The sequence below is a fragment of the Phoca vitulina genome, unplaced genomic scaffold, assembly GCF_004348235.1.
Source record: "Phoca vitulina isolate PV1807 unplaced genomic scaffold, GSC_HSeal_1.0 scaffold79, whole genome shotgun sequence".
Taxonomy (NCBI): domain Eukaryota; kingdom Metazoa; phylum Chordata; class Mammalia; order Carnivora; family Phocidae; genus Phoca; species Phoca vitulina.
Genome location: NW_022589782.1, coordinates 4,566,250 through 4,587,313, shown reverse-complemented (window position 1 = coordinate 4,587,313; position 21,064 = coordinate 4,566,250). Strand labels below are relative to the sequence as shown.

Genomic DNA, 21,064 nt, shown 5'->3' with positions numbered 1-21,064 from the left:
GCAGACGGAGAAGCAGATTCCTGCATCGGACTCCCTGCTCAGCAGGGGAGTCTGCTTCTCTCTCTCTCTCCCTCTGCCCCTCCCCACCGCTCGTACTCTCTCTCGCTCTTTCCCAAATAAATAAAACCTTTTAAAAAATAAATAGATCTTTTAAAAAGATTTATCTTTAAAAATAAGTACAGTTGATTCTTGAACATTGTGGGGGTTAGGGGTGCCGACCCCACACAACTGAAAATCTGAGTACAACTTTTGACTTCCCCCAAATTTAACCAATACCTTACTGTTGACTGGAAGCCTTACCAGTAACAGTTGATTAATACATATTTTGAATGTCATATGTATTATATACTGTATTCTTTTTTTTTTAAAGATTTTATGTATTTATTTGAGAGAGAGAGAATGAGAGAGAGCACATGAGAGGGGGGAGGGTCAGAGGGAGAAGCAGACTCCCTGCCGAGCAGGGAGCCCGATGCGGGACTCGATCCAGGGACTCCAGGATCATGACCTGAGCCGAAGCCAGTCGCTTAAGAAACTGAGCCACCCAGGCGCCCTACTGTATTCTTTTTAAAAAATATTTATTTACTTGAGAGACAGCAAGCACAAGGAGCGGGGAGGGGCAGAGTGTGAGGGAGAAGCAGGCTCCCCGCTAAGCAGGGAGCCCCACAGGGGGCTCAATCCCAGGACCCTGAGTTGGACCTTAACCAACTGAGCCAACCAGGTGCCCTTATATACGGTATTCTTATAATAAACTGGAGAAAAGAAAATATTAAGAAAGTCATAAGGAAGAGAAAATACATGAACAGTTCTGTATTGTATTTATTGAACACAATATCAAACCCATGTTGTTCAGGATCAACTGTATTTCCTACTTCCAAAATATCCAAGTCAAAGTACAGCTCTTGAAAAGGTAAATGGGCCATCATGACTTTTAAATGATGAAAATTTTCAAATACAGAGAAGATGCCAGACACCTAAGGATCTACCATCCAGATGTAACAAGGGATAACATCCTGCCATAGATGCTCTATCTTGAATTTTGGGGAAAAAAAAATCTTTGGTATCCTTCTCTGCTTGTTCTTTCAGGTTAATTTCACTATGTATTTGCAAAGTACAGTAAGTATTCTTCAGAGACTTTCTTGGCTTTTCATTTTACCTTCATATTAACTTGGGAGAAACTGTGATCTTTACTCTTTCGTTTTTCCAAATCAGTTGGTTCATCTCCTCCCCTATTTCTCCCTTTGGGACTTAATTTTCTTTGATCTGAGAAAATGCCTGTGTCCTGAGTAAAGTTAATATCCTTGCATTTAGTCTTTGTCAGGTGGGGGTGGGGCAGTGTTAGCCAGGTGATCTTTCAGGAAATTGGAGAGTTGTTTCTCTAAGCCCTTCTTTACAGCCCTGGGATCTTCAATTCTCAGAATTCGAAGTAAACAAGTGACTTTTTTCGTTTCAGGGCACACCAGTTTCCCTGTTACCCAATCAGTTATTGTGTTAGATCCCTTATTAGAGGAATAAATACATTCCATATTTCCATTCTGTTAGAACAGAGTCAAGTGTAGCGTAGTACCTGCCTAGAGACTCTCACCTTTTCAGTGCCCAAGGGGAAACTAGAGGTAGAGACCTGGCGCATCCTAGTATTATACAAAAGTATCCCCGTCATTGTTTTAAGACATTAGTGCTGCATTATGCTGCAACTTGCTTTTGAATTGCAGGGATAAGAGGGAATGGTTTCAGAACCCGAGGAGAAACGCCCAGAGCACCCACACAAGACTCCATACAACAAAGGCTAGCTCAGAGGGGTGAAGAGTGCGGCGGGTACTGAGCACAGTGTGGGTTCCTTGCTATTTCCATATTCAATCACTAGAGGGCGAAGCACACAGGAAAACCCCACCTGGAGCCCCAGTCCAATCAGCCCTCAGCAGACGTCCCTCAGGTGGTTTGGGGTAGGTACTTAGCCGTCAATGTCTACAGATGCATTGCTCTCCCAACAAGGGCAAAATTCACAAATATCATCAAGTAGGTCACAGGGTCTCCCGCCAGAAGTGGTTTCCAGCCAGCTTCTGAGGCAACTGTCCCAAACTAAGCACAAAGGGAGGGGAAAAGGGGTCACGCCGGTGCTGAGCACTTAATGTGTGTGCATCAGGCTCTACTTTGAGCTTCACTAACATGGGCTCATTCACACCTCACAAAACTCCTGTGGCAGGAGTCTCTGCAGGAAACTGAGATGGAGACTCATGTTAAACCAGGGTCACGGAGCTAGAGTGTGAGGAGTGACCCCAAAGCTTGTGCTTTCCTTACTCAGGGTTCCCACCAACCACTCATGATTTCTATTGAAACGAAATCTTTGACCTTTCCACGAAGTCGTCCAACCTAGCGATGTCTTTGGAAAGGCTGGGCTGGATCTTCTCCCTTCCACCTGCAACCTTTTCGTCCCCCCTCGCCTATTTCTCTACCTACTCCTCTCTCAATCAGCTTGTAAGGAAGCAGGAAACGTTATTCTGACACTGTGATTGAACTGGATGGGGAATGGATTGGTGTCTGTAAGCAGCCAACTTAGCCCACTTAGTAGAACTTTATTTCTCCTCATGCTTTCATTAAAAAAAATTCACACGAATAAAACAGCTGGATAAAAAAGTATTAATTACCTGATAACCTTTATTGGAGAAGTGAAAGGAACTTTGAAACAGTGCATCATACAAGGCCTTTGTTTCCTATGTGTGTGAGGACGCTGCCCCAGTCCCGCACTCCCACTCAGCCACCCTATTTATTAAGATGTCATCCTAGTTGGGCGCAAAATGGTGGTAACATCTTAGCCAGTTTCACTTTTACATGGGCAGAATGACTAGGGAAGACACTGATACTTCCGAAGTCAGGCAGCCTGCTGAGGTCCCAGATCCTTGTCTGCATTGTGCTCTCCCACAGTGATCCCAGCTTGTGTTTAATTTACATGCACAGAAACAGTGTGAGCCCCCCACCCCGCCCCCAGTGTGGGCAGCAGTCTGCTCCACTATACCGAGATTTCCCACCCTTCCTCCACGCTCTCAGAATCTTCCAAGGAGGATGAAAACAGAAACTAAACCAAGACTAGAACGCTGGGAAGATACAGATACACAAAAGGACAACCATGAGGCAGGGCGGTGGCGGGGTTGGGGGGGCAACGGGACGGGGCGCAACAAAAAGATCAAGACAAGAGGTTCAACTATGCAGTCACACTGCCAATTTAGAAAGATGTTAAGAGACACACTAGATAAAAATAAAACCCATCTAGCTCCCTTCTTCCACAAGATATTTTAATGCAGCAAGCAAAAATACTACATCCTTCTTGTAGTAAGCACTGTTAGTATTCAACACTTTAACATTTATGGTGCATCACGTAAAAACAAAGTCATATGCTTTTGCACAAATCAAAAAAATGTAGCAAATCAATAAAATGGCAAAATCAGGAGGAAAAATTCCAATTTTCCCTCAAAATACAGAAAGTTTTAGATTAATTTGTGGACAATAAATGCTTGCGGCCCTATATGGAGCTTTTATTGCCAATTGAAAAATGAAAAAATCATCCTGACATAGGATGTTCCAAAAGCCTAATTCACAAAAAAAGGACAATTTATTCTACATTTAATAAAATGTTTATTTAGGATGGTAACACAAGATAAATCATGCAAGAGCTCAGTAAAAACAAAACAAAAACCAAAAAAAAAAAAAAAAAAAAAAATCAAAGAGTGTAAGGAATGGCAATTGGTGCTGCCAATTAAGAAAAAAACTGTAAATCATTTTACTACCCGAAAGTGATATGAAAAACCATTTGAATCTGAGCACGGACATGGTTGTAGTAAGCTTTTGGAACTGTAAATTAAAGTGATAGGTGACTAACTTGTATTCCATTCCTCAGAGGAGCATAGTCCTAGATCCAACATAATCATTAAATGTCCCTCACATCCCACATTTAGATGGCAAGCAGCCCAGAGCCCCTGCCCACTGAGTTCTCTGACACCCTTGGGACAGTCTCAAACTCACTCTTCTTAGCGGGAGAGGGGGGCAGGCACCTTTGGTGACTCTTGAACGAGACTCCATCTATATTCAGAACCCCAAAATTTTGGTAATGAAAACCATAAGCTTGTGAGTCATCCTTACCAGCTTTACATGTAGTGTTGTGATGCCCAAGGAAGGATTTCCACATTAGGTGGGAAGAGATTTGAACAAAGATAGATCAAATTGAACATAGTGTCTCAGATTTCAAACAAATAGAACTCATCTTTTGGCAAAAAATAAATATAGTGGAATGCAAGTTTGATAGATGGAAGAATATACAATCTACCAACTGTCAAGGAGTACAATTTCACTGCAGACACCAAGAATCAACAGTTTCAAAGAATTAAAAAAAAAAAAAAGTTTGCACTTATTCCTCACAAAATCTTCACTTTTGGAACTACCCCAATTGAAGCTACACACTGAATTTATTAATACAGCATTAAGTTTCTTTGTGTAAAAAAATCTTTGTACATAGTAATAAAAAAAGATAAGGCAAGATGCATTAAACAGAAACCTTCTGGTTCTTTTCCTCTGGGTTCTTACAGAGCCACTGATGACTATCTGCAACAAAAGAGTTAAGTTTCTGATTTTCCGCATCACGCATCTTGTGCCTTTGCTGTGGTAAGAATTCTGTCCGAGCACCCTGAAGGACAGAGGCTGGGGATGGTCTTTGGCACTTACGCTGGCAGACTGAGCTTCTTTCCCTTGAGTACTAGAATTTTAGGAGAGGAAGAGAAAACAAAAGGTTACTGGTATTGACAAGCTTATCGTTTCTTTCTTCCTGTTCCTAGAGGTCTGTCACACTTAAGACAGCACAGAATAAGGTACAAGGAAACAAGCCTTTGGCATCACGAGTCATTGGATTTTGGTGTCAATAAATAAACCCCCTGAACTATGAGTATGTCACACACACACATATTTGAATTTTCTTCATGTTCCTTGATGTCACAGCAACTGAATTTAAGAAATACAAATTCGATTGAAATTGTCACTAAATTCACAACAGCATTTTCTTCTCATTACTTTCTCCCCTAATCAACATATAGTAAAATATAACTGTTATTATGTACAGAGGTCTATGAAATTTTGGACGTTAAAAAAGAGAAGATACATATGCCCCTGTAGCCAGCAATTCCACCATTAGGCATTATAATGTATAGCAAGGGTTCTTGGCCTGTCTATGGTTGGGTTTCAGGGGCTCCTGAATCCCCTAAAACTATATGCATACATTTGTGTGCACATGCATTAATATGCTTTTTTTTTTTGAACAAGGACCACAGTTTTCATCAGATTTTTGTGACGTTCACATGTCCTATACTCACATAAATGTGAAAATATACATATACAAGGATACTGATTTAAGCAGTTTTTGTTTTTGTTTTTGTTTTTTGAGAGAGAGAGAGTATGTGCGAGCTGCGGGGTGGGGGCAGAGGGAATCTTAAGCAGGCTCCATGCTCAGTGTGGAGCCCGACGCGGGGCTCAATCTTATGACCCTGAGATCATGACCTGAGCCGAAATCAAGAGCTGGACGCTTAACCGACTGAGCCACCCAGACACCCCATGCACTGGATTTTAATAGCAGCAAATCAGTAACAGCCTGAACACCCATGAACAGGGGGCTGAGTAAGTAAATTATGGTAATACACATAATGAAACATTCTCTGTCTACTGAAAACTATGGAGATTTCTATCTCCTGACTTGAAAAAATGTGAGGAGGGGGAACAGATTATATATAGAACAGCATGTATAGCTTAACTCGTGTATCTGTGCATATGCATAGACATATCTGGAATTACACTTATCGAAACATTAACTATGATCATCTCTGAGTGGTAGGGTTTCAGGTGATTGTTTTCAGAATTATAAAAGCTGATTAAATTTCTTACATTAAAAACATGTTATTATAGAAAAACAATAAAGCCACAGAAAAGAAAAAGGCTGAAAACCCTGACCCAGATTTTTGACAGTCATTAAAATGTTTTTCTGAAACCAGTTGTGCTTGATGAGCTAGTGCCAGATTAAGAGCAGGGAGCTCCTAAAAACACACAGGGAGGGAGCTCCTAAAAACACACAGCTGTAGGAACAAAGCAGGAGGAAGGCAGCCCATGGTACCTTTTGTAATGTACAGGTAGAAGAAGTCACAGTAGAGAATAGTCTGGACAACGCCGGCCACCACAGCAATGAGGTCAAAGAAGCCCTCGAAGTAGAAGCGCCAGATCCAGTTGACAAGATAGAGAGCGCGGTAGAGGCCCAAGAAGAACAGGTAGTGGGTGGTGATGGTCTCCGCCTCCCCTGTCTTGCTGATCATGAAGAGCTGAGGAAGGATAGCCACTGATTCCAGGTAGATGGAGAAGGTCCACAAAATCTGTAAGAGAAACCACAGGCTTCAGTCAGCACCCAGTACCCACCGTGAGTTCACAGGAAATACTCCCGCTTTACTGTGGAGCAGCACAAAGAGTGAGGAGTCTAGGCATCGGAGGACAAACCAGAGCAGCTCGGCAATGGAATAAATCTCAGAAACTTGAGCTACATTGAAGAGGCACGACATTCCCAATGACAAGCTGGGTAACCCACACACCTCTGCCTCTGTGAATTTTCATTACCCATCTCTCCAGCACCTCCTTCCTGGTACAATTTTCTGTGAATCTACATATGTGTTTCTCCCAGGTAAGCTTGTCCCGCTCCGAATCTAGGGCGCTCTCCGCCACGGTGCATGAGGCCGACAGCCAGGGCCTTCTACTCTCCCACTGCTGCTTTTCCTTACCAGCTGGTCTCCTTCACAGACTATCTCAGTATTTTCACCATGTTTCTTACTCTTTGGACTTTCTTGGTGTGGTTAAATCAAAGGGGTAAGTAACGAGAATTGCAATTACGTAAACACTCTGCCCAACTTGATTCACGTGGACGACAGAAGGCCTTGCAGGTAGCCCTGGGAGTGTTCTGAATCCACAAGCAGCGGCTTCCCCAGGACGTTAAGGGAAGGGCGAGGCAGGGCTCTGTGGAGTGCAGGGCACTATGCAAACCACTTTTCCTCAACACACCCAGCGTAGCAACACTGCTTAGGGGATTTGCACACAGTATCAAAGTGCAACACCCTTACGTGAAGAACCGTGTTCTTCAAGCACTTGGACGGGCAAGGCACTGTCTTTGCTACCACAGAAGCCTGGTTTATTCTCTAGAGAAGAATCCGGCAAATACCTGGGGGTTTAATTCCTGTCTGTGATTTATTTAAACCAAATAGTGTATGCTGCACCAGAAGCTTGCCAAATCAAACAAACAAGCCAGAACCACCCACATTATCTGCAAACATGTCTGTTTCCCTAAATAACCTCTTAACTAACCTCCAGAGGAGAGAAATCATGATTGACTAGAAAGGAGAGGCCTCCCACAGGGACCACCAGAAACTCCACTCGGAAGGTATCGTGATTTCCGTCGTAGGTCGCCTTAAATTTCATGTAGATCAAGTACACCGTGGCATAGGAACAGGCAATGTAGATGAGCTAAGGACAGAAGAAAAGCACAGGTCATCCATACTTTACAATGGCTCCAACTCCCTTGGCTTTCTACATCATCCATATGCTCACAAAAGCAAGATTTTTTTCCTTAGCTTCTTTATTTTGAAATTTAAATACAATAAAAGTTAACTTCTGGGGGGTATATAGATCTACTAGTCATATAACCACCACCACAATCAAGACACAGGATAGTCCTATCATGTAACCCCCCCCAAAAACCTCCTTCATGCTGCCCTTTGTAGTCAAGCCCTTCCCCCAGGCCCAAAGTCTGGCGATAACTGATCTCTTCTTCTTCCTTTTTTTTTTTTTTTTTTTTTTGATAACTGATGTATTCTTGGTCCCTGCAGTTTTTGCCTTTTCCAGAATACCAAATAAATGGAATCATATAGTATGTCCCCCAAGACTGGCTTCTTTTAAGTACCATAATGCGTTCTCGATCCAACCATGTTGCTGTGTGTATTAACAACTGGTTCCTTTTTACTGCCGAGGAGCAGTTCACTGTCTGGGTGCAGCACAGTTGTTCATCCACATACTACCTTCAGGACAGGTGGGCTGTTGCCAGCTTGGAGGACAATAGATAAAGCTACTATGAACATTTATATACAGGCATTTGTATGAGCCTAACTTTTCATTTCTCTTGGGTCAATACCTGGGAATGGGATTGCTGGATCATATGTTAAAAGTGTACCTTTAACTTTATAAGAAACTGCCAAAGAATGCATTTTTTAAAATTAACATATAATGTATTATTTGTTTCAGGGGTACAGGTCTGTGATTCATCAGTCTTACACAATTCACAGTGCTCAGCATAGCACATACCCTCCCCAGTGTCCATCCCCCAGCCACCCCATCCCTCCCAACCCCCTCCAAAGAATGTATTTGTAATCTCACTTTAAACCATTAGTTAGCAGCCTAGGGGCGCAGTTCCACCCCAGTGCACCTCCCTCCAGCATGAGGCTATTTCTTAGCTAGTGCCTTTCTTTTCTTTCTTTCTTTCTTTTTTAAGACGTATTTACTCATTTGAGAGAGACAGTGAGAGAGAGAGAAAGAGTGAGGGGACGGGCAGAAGGAGAGAATCTCAAGCAGACTCCCCATCAAGCGGGGAGCTCAATCCCATGACCCATGAGATTATGACCTGAGCTGACACCAAGACTTGGAGGCTGAACTGACTGAGCCCCACCCAGGCACCCCTAGCTAGTGCTTTTCTAAAGAGAAGATACAATGTAGCCCACATTTAACTTTATGATCATTTTTACTTACATTGTGTTACTTTAACACAGAACATTCAGATCACTTCTATGAAATTCTGTCTGGTAGCATACCAAAAGCAAAACCAAAAGGAAGGGATAACTTGTCAAAGCCTACAAGGGAGCTCACATAGCAGTACAGCTGTTCAAAGGCTTACAGTCGAGTTACGTTCTTTCACATTCAAAAGGTCAAACACCATATAGTCATGTAACCCAAAGGAAAAGTCTGTTATTCTGAAATTATAGCAATTTTCAAAATGCAGAATTTTAGGCCCAAGAACCAAAGGGGAGGTTTAGCCTCTGAATGGAAACAAGTGGGATATCAGTTGGGATACCCAGTACTACTCCTCAGGAAAACCACCTTATGAAACTTACAGGAAAACATCTAGGCTTATTAGGAAAATGAGAGCACTCCTCAAGTCCTCAATATGCTTAAAAACAGAACAAAGACACTAGACTATCCCTGGCACCTCATCATGAAGTTATATTTGCAAATAAACAGTTGACAAGGTCTTAAAATTGTTGGTCATAACCATAAACCAAACTACCAAAAAAAAAAAAAAATCAAGATTAGTATCTTATATTGTTAGAGTTCTCTCCACATACAAATATATGTATACATGTATATGAATAAGATAACATATAAATCTACATGTAACAACAAAACACATACATTTATACACAGAGTCTCCTCCAGCAGAACATCTGGCCAAGGCATGTGGTAGCTGGGAGGGTCCCTCCCCAGCACCCGGAACATGGCCAGCCAAGATTCTGTCCCTAAAGGCTTAGGCAGCCACGGAGGTAAGCAGCTGCTTTTCTCCCCTCGCCTGTGCCTGGCATTTAAAGTCAAAGCAATGAGCACATAAAACTTGGCTCTCACTCCTCTGATGTTCAGGACATGCTTGGGAACTAGAACCAAGCAAGGATCTTCTGAAAGCCAAGGATCCTGAGGGGATTCTTGCTCACACGCTTGTAATAACCTGCAGTTTTAACTTGCCTGGACAACAAGCAGGGACCTACCCTTTTTTATTTTTTAAAAAAGATTTTATTTATTTGAGAGAGAGAGACACAGCGAGAGAGGGAACACAAGCCGGGGGAGTGCGAGAGGGAGAAGCAGGCTTCCCGCTAAGCAGAGAGCCCGATGTGGGGCTCGATCCCAGGACCCTGGGATCATGACCTGAGCCAAAGGCAGACGCTTAACGACTGAGCCACCCAGGCGCCCCGGGACCTACCCATTTTAAGTAAGCTAATTATTTCCTGAATACGAGGCTCCGGTCACTTAGCGATGAAGAATGAAATGATTATAGGTAACTCAAATTTGTTTCTTAGTAAAGACTACAGGCCCAAATATGGCTTTGTCTACTCTGACCTGTGCTTATAAAAATTGCTTTTTAAGCACCACACCAACAGGCTTCAGGTTAAACATGACTTCCTCAGCTGTGCCCACAACACTGGCCCGCGTGCAGGTGCTCAGTAAGCTATGTAGAACGAATGGATGAAAGAAACGAGACTCCCACTGCACACCGAGAGCCCCATACTCCTTCCCAGCACCCAGCACAAACCGCCGTCATTCACGGAGTACTGGGATGATCCGTCTACTCTCCCCAACCAGACACTAAGCCTTCTGCTCGTTTTCGGCCCTGTCCTCAGAGCTAGGGGAGTGCCCGGCACCGTGGGTGCTCAGTAAGTCTAAGTTCAATGACGGTGCGAAACCGAGGCCTTGGCGAGCAGGGAGCGTGCGCCCCCAGTGGCCCACAAGACGTGAGGTGGTACACAGACATCCTGCATTTTAATAATTACACATTTGTTTCCATGTGGATTCAGAAAAAATAGGACACCAAAGCCAGGGATACTAATGCTTAGCACAAGTTAAAAGGTTTTAGAAACACATTAAACGAATTATGGTACAGATGTTATTTAGGCATGGAAAGAGTAATAAAGAGGGCACACAAAGAAGTTTATGGAACATGGATTTAGCAGGAAAAGAAAGAAAAGAAGTAGAAGCCTACACATAATCCCTCCCACAACAGCAAAACGAGGTACTGCAGCGAGGAGTCCTGGCTTTCATTCCTCCTTCTGAACCAACCTGCTGGGTTTCCCAGGGAGTCTGTAATTTCGCACTGCTTGAAAACATAATGGTTATCCCTCTTTCTTACAGGGTTATCAAGAGCTTTAGAAGTTTATCATACTCAAGGAATTTAAGATTAAAAAATCTCTAACTGCACAGCACTTTAATTAAACAGATACTCCTCTGAAACAGAAAATGTGCTTAATGATAATGCTATTCCCACTTCTATGTACAAGGTGGTCTAAAAGTGCTTAGGCCGAGAACAGCATGTTTAGACATTATTCTAGAAGATGTCTAAGTACACAACTGACACAAACTTAATAGTTTCCATAGGCCTGTGAATTATGGATAAAATGCATTCCATTGGATGCCATACCATACCTTCATAGATGTATTATATAGTGAAATAAATGAAGTAAAAAGATCCAGGTAACGAGTTGTGAAGACCAGTGCAAAGAGAAGCTGGCTTTTTCCAGAAATACCTGAAGAAACAAAAGGAACATATTAGAAAAGCCTGTCTTAGAGAAGCTGAACGCTTCCCGCAGAGAATACCGCGGCAAGTGCAGATACAGGAAGTGGGCCCCAGGGTCAAAGGCTGATGTCTGCGATGACTCCCTAAACGCGAGCGGCCGTAGTTTTCCTTTCACTTAACACTCCTGAACATGCTCCTTCAGGGAGGCTCTACCTCTGCGGTCTTACCCTGCTGGCTGACTATGGGAAAGTGCCTTAATCATGCCAGCGCCACTGTACCAGGATGTTCTGTTCAAATGAGTATTTTTCTTTTTTTTGAAAAGATTTTATTTATTTATTTGAGAGAAAGAGAGAGTGCAGGTCGGGGAGGAGCAGAGGGAGAAGGACCAAGCCGACTCCGCCCTGACACAGGGCTCAATCTCACCACACCATCCTGACCTGAACCGAATCGGGACGCTTCACCGACTGAGCCACCCAAGTGCCCCTGAACACTGTATTTTTCAAATATATGCTTCAGGCAAGAATAATTTCACTAGTTCTGCTGGTATCTATTGTTATAACTTGTCTGCTACCTTTAGCATCTTTCTTTCTACTTTAAAACAGTGTATCTCATGGTGACAAATCCTTCATGGCCTTGGGATCTAATCTGATTAAGGAGATGAGGAACCCAGAGAGGAACACTGCTACAGGGAAGAGTCTGAGCGTACCACCCTGGAACAGTGGTATGGCCTCCCAAGGCAACTTATTTTGTGAGGGCAGCATTTCTTGGACATGTTAAGGTTTTTAAAAATTCCATGTCTTAGATTCATCACACAGCCATAAAAATGTTGCTCTGGATGCCATGGCAACAAGAGGGTGGGAACCTACTACTATAGTCAGTCCTCAAAAGCAGCAGTCTTTAAAAAAAAAAACAAAAACAACAACAAAAAAAAAACACCTTAAATCTGCTCCCACCTCCAACCACCAGTCCACCTCCAGAGCACTGTTGCGGCATGTGGAGATCAGCCGCGAAGTGTCAATGGTCACGTAGCATGTGCACTCAGCTTTTCTGACATCTAAATTTGGCCAAATATTTATGTGACAAAGGATGTGAACTATGGGTTTCAGATGAAGATTGAGCAAATTCATGAAGGAAACTGAATCCTCCTACACATCAGAACCCACCCACCTTCCTCTACGTTGCAAACTTCACACCATTAAACATTTCAGTAAGCATGCATTTTAAAGAAATGTTGCTGCACCAAATTACTGGCCATGCTCCTATGGAATGTGAAAATTACATTGTTTTTAAATGATATTTTATAACACAATTCTGCAGGCTGTTGAAACTGAAAAAAAGCCTGGATACAAGAATGTTACTTTCTACATATGAATAATTGCAGTTCTAGTCTATTCACAAAAATACCTAAACAGAACCTGAAGAAAAAGTTGACTCTCTCCTTCTGGATACATCAGTAGTAACCAATTTCAAGGGTCAAAGGTGGAGATACAGACAGTCTGCTCCTTTCAGTTTTCCCCAGATATGGGGAACTTATTTTCTTATCAGAGATCAATGTTCCAAAGGAGAACAATGAGGTTGCCATTCACATAGAGACATGGGAGAGAGAGAAGACACAATGAAGGGGAAAAGGATAAGGAGCATGCAACTCACATTTGATATTGGTTGAAGCTTTGAGAGAGAAATTCCCAGTTCCTTTCCCATCTGGTTCTTTCCAATATTTTAAATAAAAAAATTATAGGGTACATACAGGCAAATTTGTTATAAAGGGTTTATTCTAATGGAACTTTGGAAGCCAGACAGATTTGCGATTTTTCCTCATTTTCGGCATCCCTATATTAAAAATCCAGGACTATCATATCAATTTTACCACTCCCTTTGAGACCCAACTCACATACCACTTCCTCTGGTAAGTCGTCTTTGAAGACACCCTCCCTTGGTACTGTTTATCATTCAGCAAATACATATTGGAAACTACTTCCCACCAGCTGCTGCCCCAGCTCCTGTTATGATCTTACAACATACACTGCAATTATCCGGTTGCCTGTCTTCCCTCTTCCCCAACAGACACTGAGATCTCCAAAGGTTGGGGTCATGTCTTATCCATTTTGTATTCTCTGTGCTCAGCACTGGGCCTGACATGCAGCAGGGCTAAGAAAATATCTGCCGAGGGGCGCCTGGGTGGCTCAGTTGGTTGGGCGACTGCCTTCGGCTCAGGTCATGATCCTGGAGTCCCGGGATCGAGTCCCACATCAGGCTCCCTGCTCAGCAGGGAGTCTGCTTCTCCCTCTGACCCTCCTCCCTCTCATGCTGTCTGTCTCTCATTGTCTCTCTCGCAAATAGATAAAATCTTAAAAAAAAAAAAAAAAAAAAGAAAATATCTGCCGAATGAATGAACAAATGGTCAAAAAAAAAAAGAGACAGAATTCATTTTATTTTCATGTCATGGCGTAAATTCTCATTTTGTGGTATTTTGGGATAACATTTCCAAGAAGTTTCTAAGTCATACTGTGTCTCTGTAACTGTCAATAGGCGATGCTCTGTGGGCTCTGTCCTAATTTACTGCCGACCAGAGGGTGGGAGAGCCCCTGAGCAGGAGAAGAGCGAGAGCCAGGCAGTGTGTGGCCTGCAGCTTGTCTCATGTGCAGAATCCATGTAGGAACTGCCATGCTGGAAATCTAAGTGTGCTCATACAGTTCTACCCTATTCTTCCTGGACTGGGATCCTGATTAGGAAGTAGCAGCTTCTTCCTTTAAGACAGAGAAATTTTCCAGTCTTCACAAGATGGCAGAGATCCCAGCTGAAGACAGAGAGGGCAGGGGCAGGAATCTCCTTCCAGGGAGAGAACCTCCTGAAAGCCTGAGGGGCTCCCACAGTCACTTTCTCCCTGTTTGGGACCAAAGCATGTGAAGGCTGGCAGGTAACAAGCTCTCAAGAATACTCATTCTAAATGTTTCTGAAATGGCCATCCCAATACCAAATGCACCAAATATCCATATTAAGGAGTATGGCACATTAAATGGAAATCAGTCATTAAACCTAACACCATTCCTATCTTTTACATTGGCCCAAGTTAGGTTTAATAAAACCCTACAACTATACACTACAGTGTATATTACTCTAAATTATGCTGCAGGTTAAAAGTTGCATTTCTTATATTCCCAGTGGTTTACAGACCAGAACCCTTGACCAAACAGAAAAGCTTTCCCTGAATTATTTTTGTTCTGGTAACAGCGGAGCTGCAACCAAGTCCCGTAGGTTAGACCACCAGGACAGTCTGCACTGTCAGCAAGGGCCCCAGGCACCATGCTCCAGCCCATGGTCTCTAAGGATGTGGACACTCTCCTAAAGGCCATTAACTTTCCCTGGAACCAGCAGCCTAATAGTCAGGAACTGACTCGTAACACAACTCTTGGGACCTAGGGAAAAAGAGCCTCTGAAGCCAGACAGACTGGGTTTAAGCTCAGCCCCTGAACACCCAGGGTAAGCCTGGGCCCATGACATACATTGCGCCCCACCTCCAACCTCACTTTCTGCATCTCTCAAATGGGGACAAATTATGACAACTTTGTGGGACTGCTAAAGAAAAAGTGCTTTATATTATACCTGTCACATTGCAAATGCTTGATAAATGACAGCTCTCACTATGTACTGTTCTGTTGTTTTTTCTTGTTTTCAAAGAAATCAATGCTATTTAATTAAAAATTCCAACTGGGCTAAAATATAAGGAATAAAAACAAAAGGACCTTTTAACATCCTTCCCACCTCCATTTTAAATGCAACTTTCCAGGCTTTTTAAAAGCTCCTTTATGGGGCGCCTGGGTGGCTCAGATGGTTAAACATCTGCCTTCGGCTCAGGTCATGATTCCAGGGTCCTGGGATCGAGCCCCACATCGGGCTCCTGGCTCAGCAGGGAGCCTGCTTCTCCTTCTCCCTCTGCCTCTCTCCCTGCTCATGCTCTCTCTCTGTATCTCTGTGTCTCAAATGAATAAATAAAATCTTTAAAAAATAAAAATAAAAGCTCCTTTCTATATATGTGTTTGTATATGTACCTGCATATATGTTTGCCCCTTAGAGTGGGGCCACAGAATCTTCTGCTTTACAATTTGCTTTTTTTTTTTTAAGATCTTATTTATTTGAGAGAGAGAGAGCACGAGCAGGGGGAGCAGCAGAGGGAGAGGGAGAAGCAAGCCTCTTGCTGAGCAGAGAGCCTGTTGTAGGGCTCGATCTCAGGACTCTGGGATCATGTTCTGAGCCGAAGGCAGATGCTTAACCAGCTGAGCCACCCAGGTGCCCCTACAATTTGTTTTTTTATCTTAACCTCTCAGATTTATCTTCCCCTGTTAATACTTCTAGCTCCTTCTTGTTAATGGCTGCATAGTGTTCCATAGTGTAACCATACCACATTTGCACAACCACTCCATTAACGGACATTTGGGTTGTTTACAACTTTTTTATGAATACTACATGAACATCTTTTTATCTATAAACAGTGTTTTATAGTTATTTAGGTACAAGGAACATCTTTATACCTATAGTTTATTTACACATATGGCAATTTTTGTAGTTCAGATTCCTTACAATCGCTGGTATAAATATATGAACATCAACTTTAAGTTTTGATAAGCAGTCAGATTTCCCCTAGAAAGGCTGTGCCAATTTTCATATTCACTAACACCAAATGAGAATGGCCTTTCACACCCTTGCCTATGTTACATGTTATAAACCCCTTACTTTTCTCACCCAGTGAGGAAATGATGGTATGCATTGCTGTTTTACTGTCCAAGTTCCTAACTATTAATGCGGCTGGGCATTCTTTCACGCTTAATGGGCCTTCTGTTATTCTTCTGTGAACTGCCAACTTTGCCCATTTTTCTATCCTTTTTATTTATAGGATTATTTTATTATGTATGTTAGCTTTTTGTCACTTAAGATATATTGCAGATTATTTCTCTCAGCTTATTGGCTTTTAACTTTGATGATATTCTGAATCGGTAAGTTAATTTGGGGAGATGAATCATCTTGCCTCCTTACCAGCCTATCTGGTCCTATTCAGAACCACGGTTACGAAGATACATTCAGGTCATCTTCTATGTCCATTAACAAAGTTTCAGACTTTTCTTCACAGAGGTCTTACCTACACCTTGCTGGGAAGTCATGGGAGCCTTCCCTGGGATCCTTCTAGCCACTTCACATCCACAGGATTTACTGCCTGCATTTAATACCCTTTATTTTTAATACCCTTTATTTTTATCTTTTTATATATGTCTTATTATTTCAAGTAAATTGCAACTTTCTTGAAAGCAGAGACTTTGATAGCTATAAGCTGCTGTTCTAAATTGTGTCCCCAGTACCTTGCACTCAATGGGTGGTCAATAGATTCTTTTTTTTTTTTTAAGATTTTATTTATTTATTTGACAGAGAGAGACACAGCAAGAGAGGGAACACAAGCAGCGGGAGTGGGAGAGGGAGAGGCGGGCTTCCCCCCGAGCAGGGAGCCCGATGCGGGCTCGATCCCAGGACCCTGGGACCATGACCTGAGCCGAAGGCAGAAGCTTAATGACTGAGCCACCCAGGCGCCCTGGTCAATAGATGTTTGAGAGCAATGATTAGTCAACAGACTGGCACTCAAAAGAACAGAGGGGACAGCTGCTACAAAGAGGGAGCTGGGAATGTGATACAATAGCTTCCTGAAGTACTCAATGACCACAATAAAAGAGGAGATTTTGTATTCAAAATTATAAGCTGTCCAATTATGAGAAAAGCAGGGGACACTGGATGTTCCTATCATGTATGGAAAGATAAAAAGTCTACAATAAAACCAACATAACAGCTAACAACAATCAAAGCAATAGATGGGGGAGGAGGGGAGAGACTAGGAGAGGGCGGCTGGGAGTCATGGATCTCAAAAGGACTCCACTAGTAATGTAAGCACAATAGATAACAGCACTATTAATAACTATCAGCCAGCCTACAGAAAAATGTTGATAAGAAGTTCTTCATCTACAAACCAAGGCTTGTTCTCCCAAGGCTACCCAGGCCAGTGTAGAGGACAAGGATAAAGTGATAACCTGAGTGTACTGTGGGTCCAGCTGCAACGATAGTTCAGGGATATGAGAAAGTCATACTTCATCTGGGCACCCCTTTGTAATGACAACAGCAGACAAAGACAGAGCTAAACCAAGATCAGCTCTCCTGCCCTCACTTTAAAACAGGCCCTTTAAGGTGGTCATTCTCAAATTAGATGGTCAGGAAAACAGAATCTCCAGCTTCCTCACTAACCTGTCTCATCCCTTACCCTAAGGGAAAAAAGCCCCATGGTTCTGGCTGCAGGCATGTTCAAAACAGGTGCCCAAATCCTAAAATGAACCCCAATACCAGTATTGTCAAAGTGAGAAACACAACCTGAACGTACAAGTCTCTTATTCCAGTTATTTGAGAAACTCATATCAAATTCTCTTTCAAAAGCCTCTAAACAACTTTCATAATTTAGAATGGAAAAACAAAGCAGCCAATCAAATTTAGCATTTAATTCTGAATAAATGATCTCGGTGATTTTGATTTTTAAAAGGCCAGGAAATCTCATGTATAAGAACTAAAATGATCTTCAGTCTGACAAAGAGAATAGTTTAATAATGCCCTATAACTTCAGGTTAACTGTAGGAATACTTGACAAATACACAAGAACTTAACTACTTATCTTCCTTATTATCTTGGCTGAAGTATTTTCTATTTTCCTAAATGCTCCTAAATCTCCCAAATGAAGATAGTGAATATTAAAAAACAAACAAAATAGCAAACCCTCTCACTTTCTCCGTATTACTCAAGGTTCCCTTAAGAATTCTATACGTGGAGGTATACTAGCTTCTCCCCAACATCTTAATTTAGATGTGTGTTTAAGAGACAGCATGCTTCAATACTTAAGGACTCGACAGAGAACGGGATTCTGAGAAATACACGAAAGAAAACGAAGAGACTCATACAAAAATTTTGGAGCAAAAATCAAGATAAAAGTAACATTTTCTGAGTGAGGGGTGGGTGAAATGGGTAAAGGTAGTCAAAAGGTACACACTTCCAGTTATAAAGTAAGTCCTGGGGATGTCATGGACAGCACGATGACTACAGTCAATAACACCGTATTGTGTATTTGAAAGTTGGTAAGAGAACAGATCTTTAAAGTTCTCATCACAAGAAAAAAAATGGTTAACTATGTGTGGTGATGGATGTTAACTAGACTTATTATGGTGATCATTTCACAATATATACATATATCAAATCATTACGTTGCATACCTGAAACTAATACAATGTTATATGTCAATTATATTTCAATAAAGCGGGGGGGGGGGGGGGCGTGACAAATTTCCTGAGTGCAATGAAAAGATGACCTAAACTACTGGTCTGGCATCAGAGTTTAAACTAAAATTACTTAGACCAAAATAGACAGATGCTGATTCAAAATCCTTAACTGTGAGTTTGCTTGTGTTTCAATCCTGGCTCTACCATTAATTTCCTCACCTCCCTTAAGGCTCAGTTCCCTCCTCCACAGAATGGGGACAACAGCACCTAGCTCTTAAGGTCATTTTAAAGACCAGGTGGAAAAAGCTATAGAAAGCATTTAGTGCGCTACCTAGCACCCAGCACGTGCTTAATTGTCAGCTCTCACAATTGCTGCAGTTACTTTGCTATAATTGTAAATCTTACAACTGAACCTCTCAGAATATGTACAAAATGAGAGATCACCTCCAAGCCAGACAACACTGGTTTCAGTACATGGACTTTGTAACATCCATTTTGACTGCTCAAAGGTCTCTTGTTTTTGCTTACTTCCTCGATCTCAGGTGTGTTCTGGGGAGATAGGTGAGTCCTGAAGACAGCAGTCAGTGATGTGGGGTGTTACCCTAGATATGGAAATCTTTAGAAACTGATCAGGGAAATGGGATCTTTTACTGCCTGTGCAGAAACTGAGCTCTTGAATTCCAAAGTTATTTCACTGAGGCCACGGCATCAAAAAGAAGTTTAAAGAAGACACTGCATTTCAAGAAATCATTTAAAAATTTGCCCCTCTGAAGCTTTTAGGGTTAATGAAATGTAAAACTTCACAGCTGTTATCTGGGGAAGATTGGTCCCACTGCCTCCCAGCAATGCATGCATGAAATGCGTACTCCAGAGGCGGGAGTCGCCAACTCACTGGTGACGTGGAGCGAGGCATTACAGGAGACCGCACGACACCTCGGCGGGACCCGGCGCCGCAGGTTGAAGAGAACCCGTTATTAGATGGAGACACTTCGAGTTCGACAAACTAGCTCGTTTCTCAAAGCAGCACTGACGGTCCCCCAGAAATTCATTTAGGGACCTCCTCACACACACACACACACCCCCGTGGCAGGCGAGATCCTGGATCCCAGAGCTGGGGTGAAGCCCACAGAACTCTAGGGTCAGGTGGGACCCGACACCCTAACCTAAAGGCCAGTCCTCGAAGGGGCAGGGTAGGGAGCGGGGTGACTTCCCCGAGCCCGCTCCGCCTCCCGGGCTGGCCTGGCTGCCACGTCAGGCCGAGCGGGCCGCGCTCCTGCCCATCCTCCTCCCTCCAGTCCCATTGATTCGCGGGCGCCCCGCACCTCCCGACCCGCAGCCCAGGCGCCCAGGCGCGCGGAGCTGCGCCCATCAGAGCCGAGGGCCGAGGGGCAAGCCGGCCGGACTCCCCCCGGCCCCCGCCCCATCCAAACTTTTCAGACAGAATGGGGCCCCGCGCAGTCTGGCTGGCGCCTCCCCCGCCCCGACAGCTCAAGTTCGGGAGCCGACCCAGAGCCGAGCGGGGCCCAGAGCCGCGACACCCTGCCTGGCCTGGGCGCCCACCCCGAGTGGCCGCAGGGTACCCCCCGCCGGGGCCGATCCCCTGCCGGGCCAGGCGAGGGGGTGTGGCGGGCGCCGCAGGCCCGCGGGCCGTGGGGCGGCCGAGGTCGGCGGCTCCTCGGGGCGACCCGGCCTGGCGCCCGAGCCTCTCCGGGACCTGGCCCGCCGCTCACCGGCGCAGGAGCGCGTCTTCCAGATCTTCAGCAGCAGGATGACGATGGCCGCCAGGTGGGATAGGTCCCCCGTCAGCCGGAAGATGTTCATGGCGGCGGCGGTCGGCGCGGCGGCCCGGGGCTCGGCAGCTCAGGCGGCGGCGGCGGCCCCGCAGAGGAAGCGGCGAAGATGGCGAGAGCGGGCGCGACGTGGCCAGGGACGTGGCCGAACTGCCGGCGCGCGCGGGGCAGTCTGGGAGCGGGGGGAGCCGCTGCCGGGCCCCGCCCCTTAAAGGGGACGCGCCCAGCGCAGGCCCGGCCCGAAGCGCCCGCACAGGGGCTCCCTCCCCAGGACCCCGACCCCTCGCGAACTTCCCCCGGCCGGTTTCCGGCCTCCCTCGGGTGCCAGCGATTTCCTTTAAATTTTTGAAACGACACTCCCTTGTGAGGGATCCCCCCCCCCCCCCCCCCCACTGATCTTAAGCGCTCTGCAGGCTTACTGGATGAAAAAGTGTAAGAGGAAAATAAACATTAATCCGCGGCGGGTTCGGTCAAGATACGGTCGTTATTGGGGGTGCCCGGGAGGATGCGGCTTCTGTGGGGCGGGGGGAGCTTGAAGCTTTTACCATCCTGGGGACTCTCTTTGAGAGTGCAAAATTTGGTGGAAAAGTGAACATTTCTGTAGGATGAGAAAAGAAATCACAAGAAATTACAAGCAGAACAAAGCT

General features: G+C 44.2%; 1 protein-coding gene across 2 annotated transcripts; it reads right to left on the bottom strand.

Annotated features, from left to right (window-relative positions):
• Positions 1-850: 850 nt before the first annotated feature.
• Positions 851-20,546, bottom strand: KDELR2 (KDEL endoplasmic reticulum protein retention receptor 2). 2 transcript variants are annotated; one of them, XM_032394177.1, is made up of 5 exons: positions 20,358-20,546; positions 11,242-11,342; positions 7,372-7,530; positions 6,143-6,395; positions 855-4,741 (listed from the first exon to the last, which is right to left on the bottom strand). In XM_032394177.1, exons 1-5 carry the CDS (start codon positions 20,446-20,448, stop codon positions 4,707-4,709), a joined length of 639 nt encoding a protein of 212 aa, XP_032250068.1. In that variant the 5' UTR covers positions 20,449-20,546; the 3' UTR covers positions 855-4,706. The 2 variants fall into 2 exon arrangements, with proteins under 2 accessions (XP_032250069.1, XP_032250068.1); XM_032394178.1 differs by lacking the exon at positions 6,143-6,395 and having other exon boundaries at positions 851-4,741; positions 20,358-20,540.
• Between the last annotated feature and the right edge of the window lie 518 nt (positions 20,547-21,064).

Coding starts and splice junctions, on each gene's coding strand:
- KDELR2 (XM_032394177.1), bottom strand. CDS start 20,448: ATGAACATCTTCCGGCTGACGGGGGACCTATCCCACCTGGCGGCCATC. Junction 6,396..7,371: donor ATGATTTCTCTCCTCTGGAG/GTTAGTTAAGAG, acceptor TTTCTCTTACAG/ATTTTGTGGACCTTCTCCAT. Junction 4,742..6,142: donor CTACCTGTACATTACAAAAG/GTACCATGGGCT, acceptor CTAAAATTCTAG/TACTCAAGGGAAAGAAGCTC.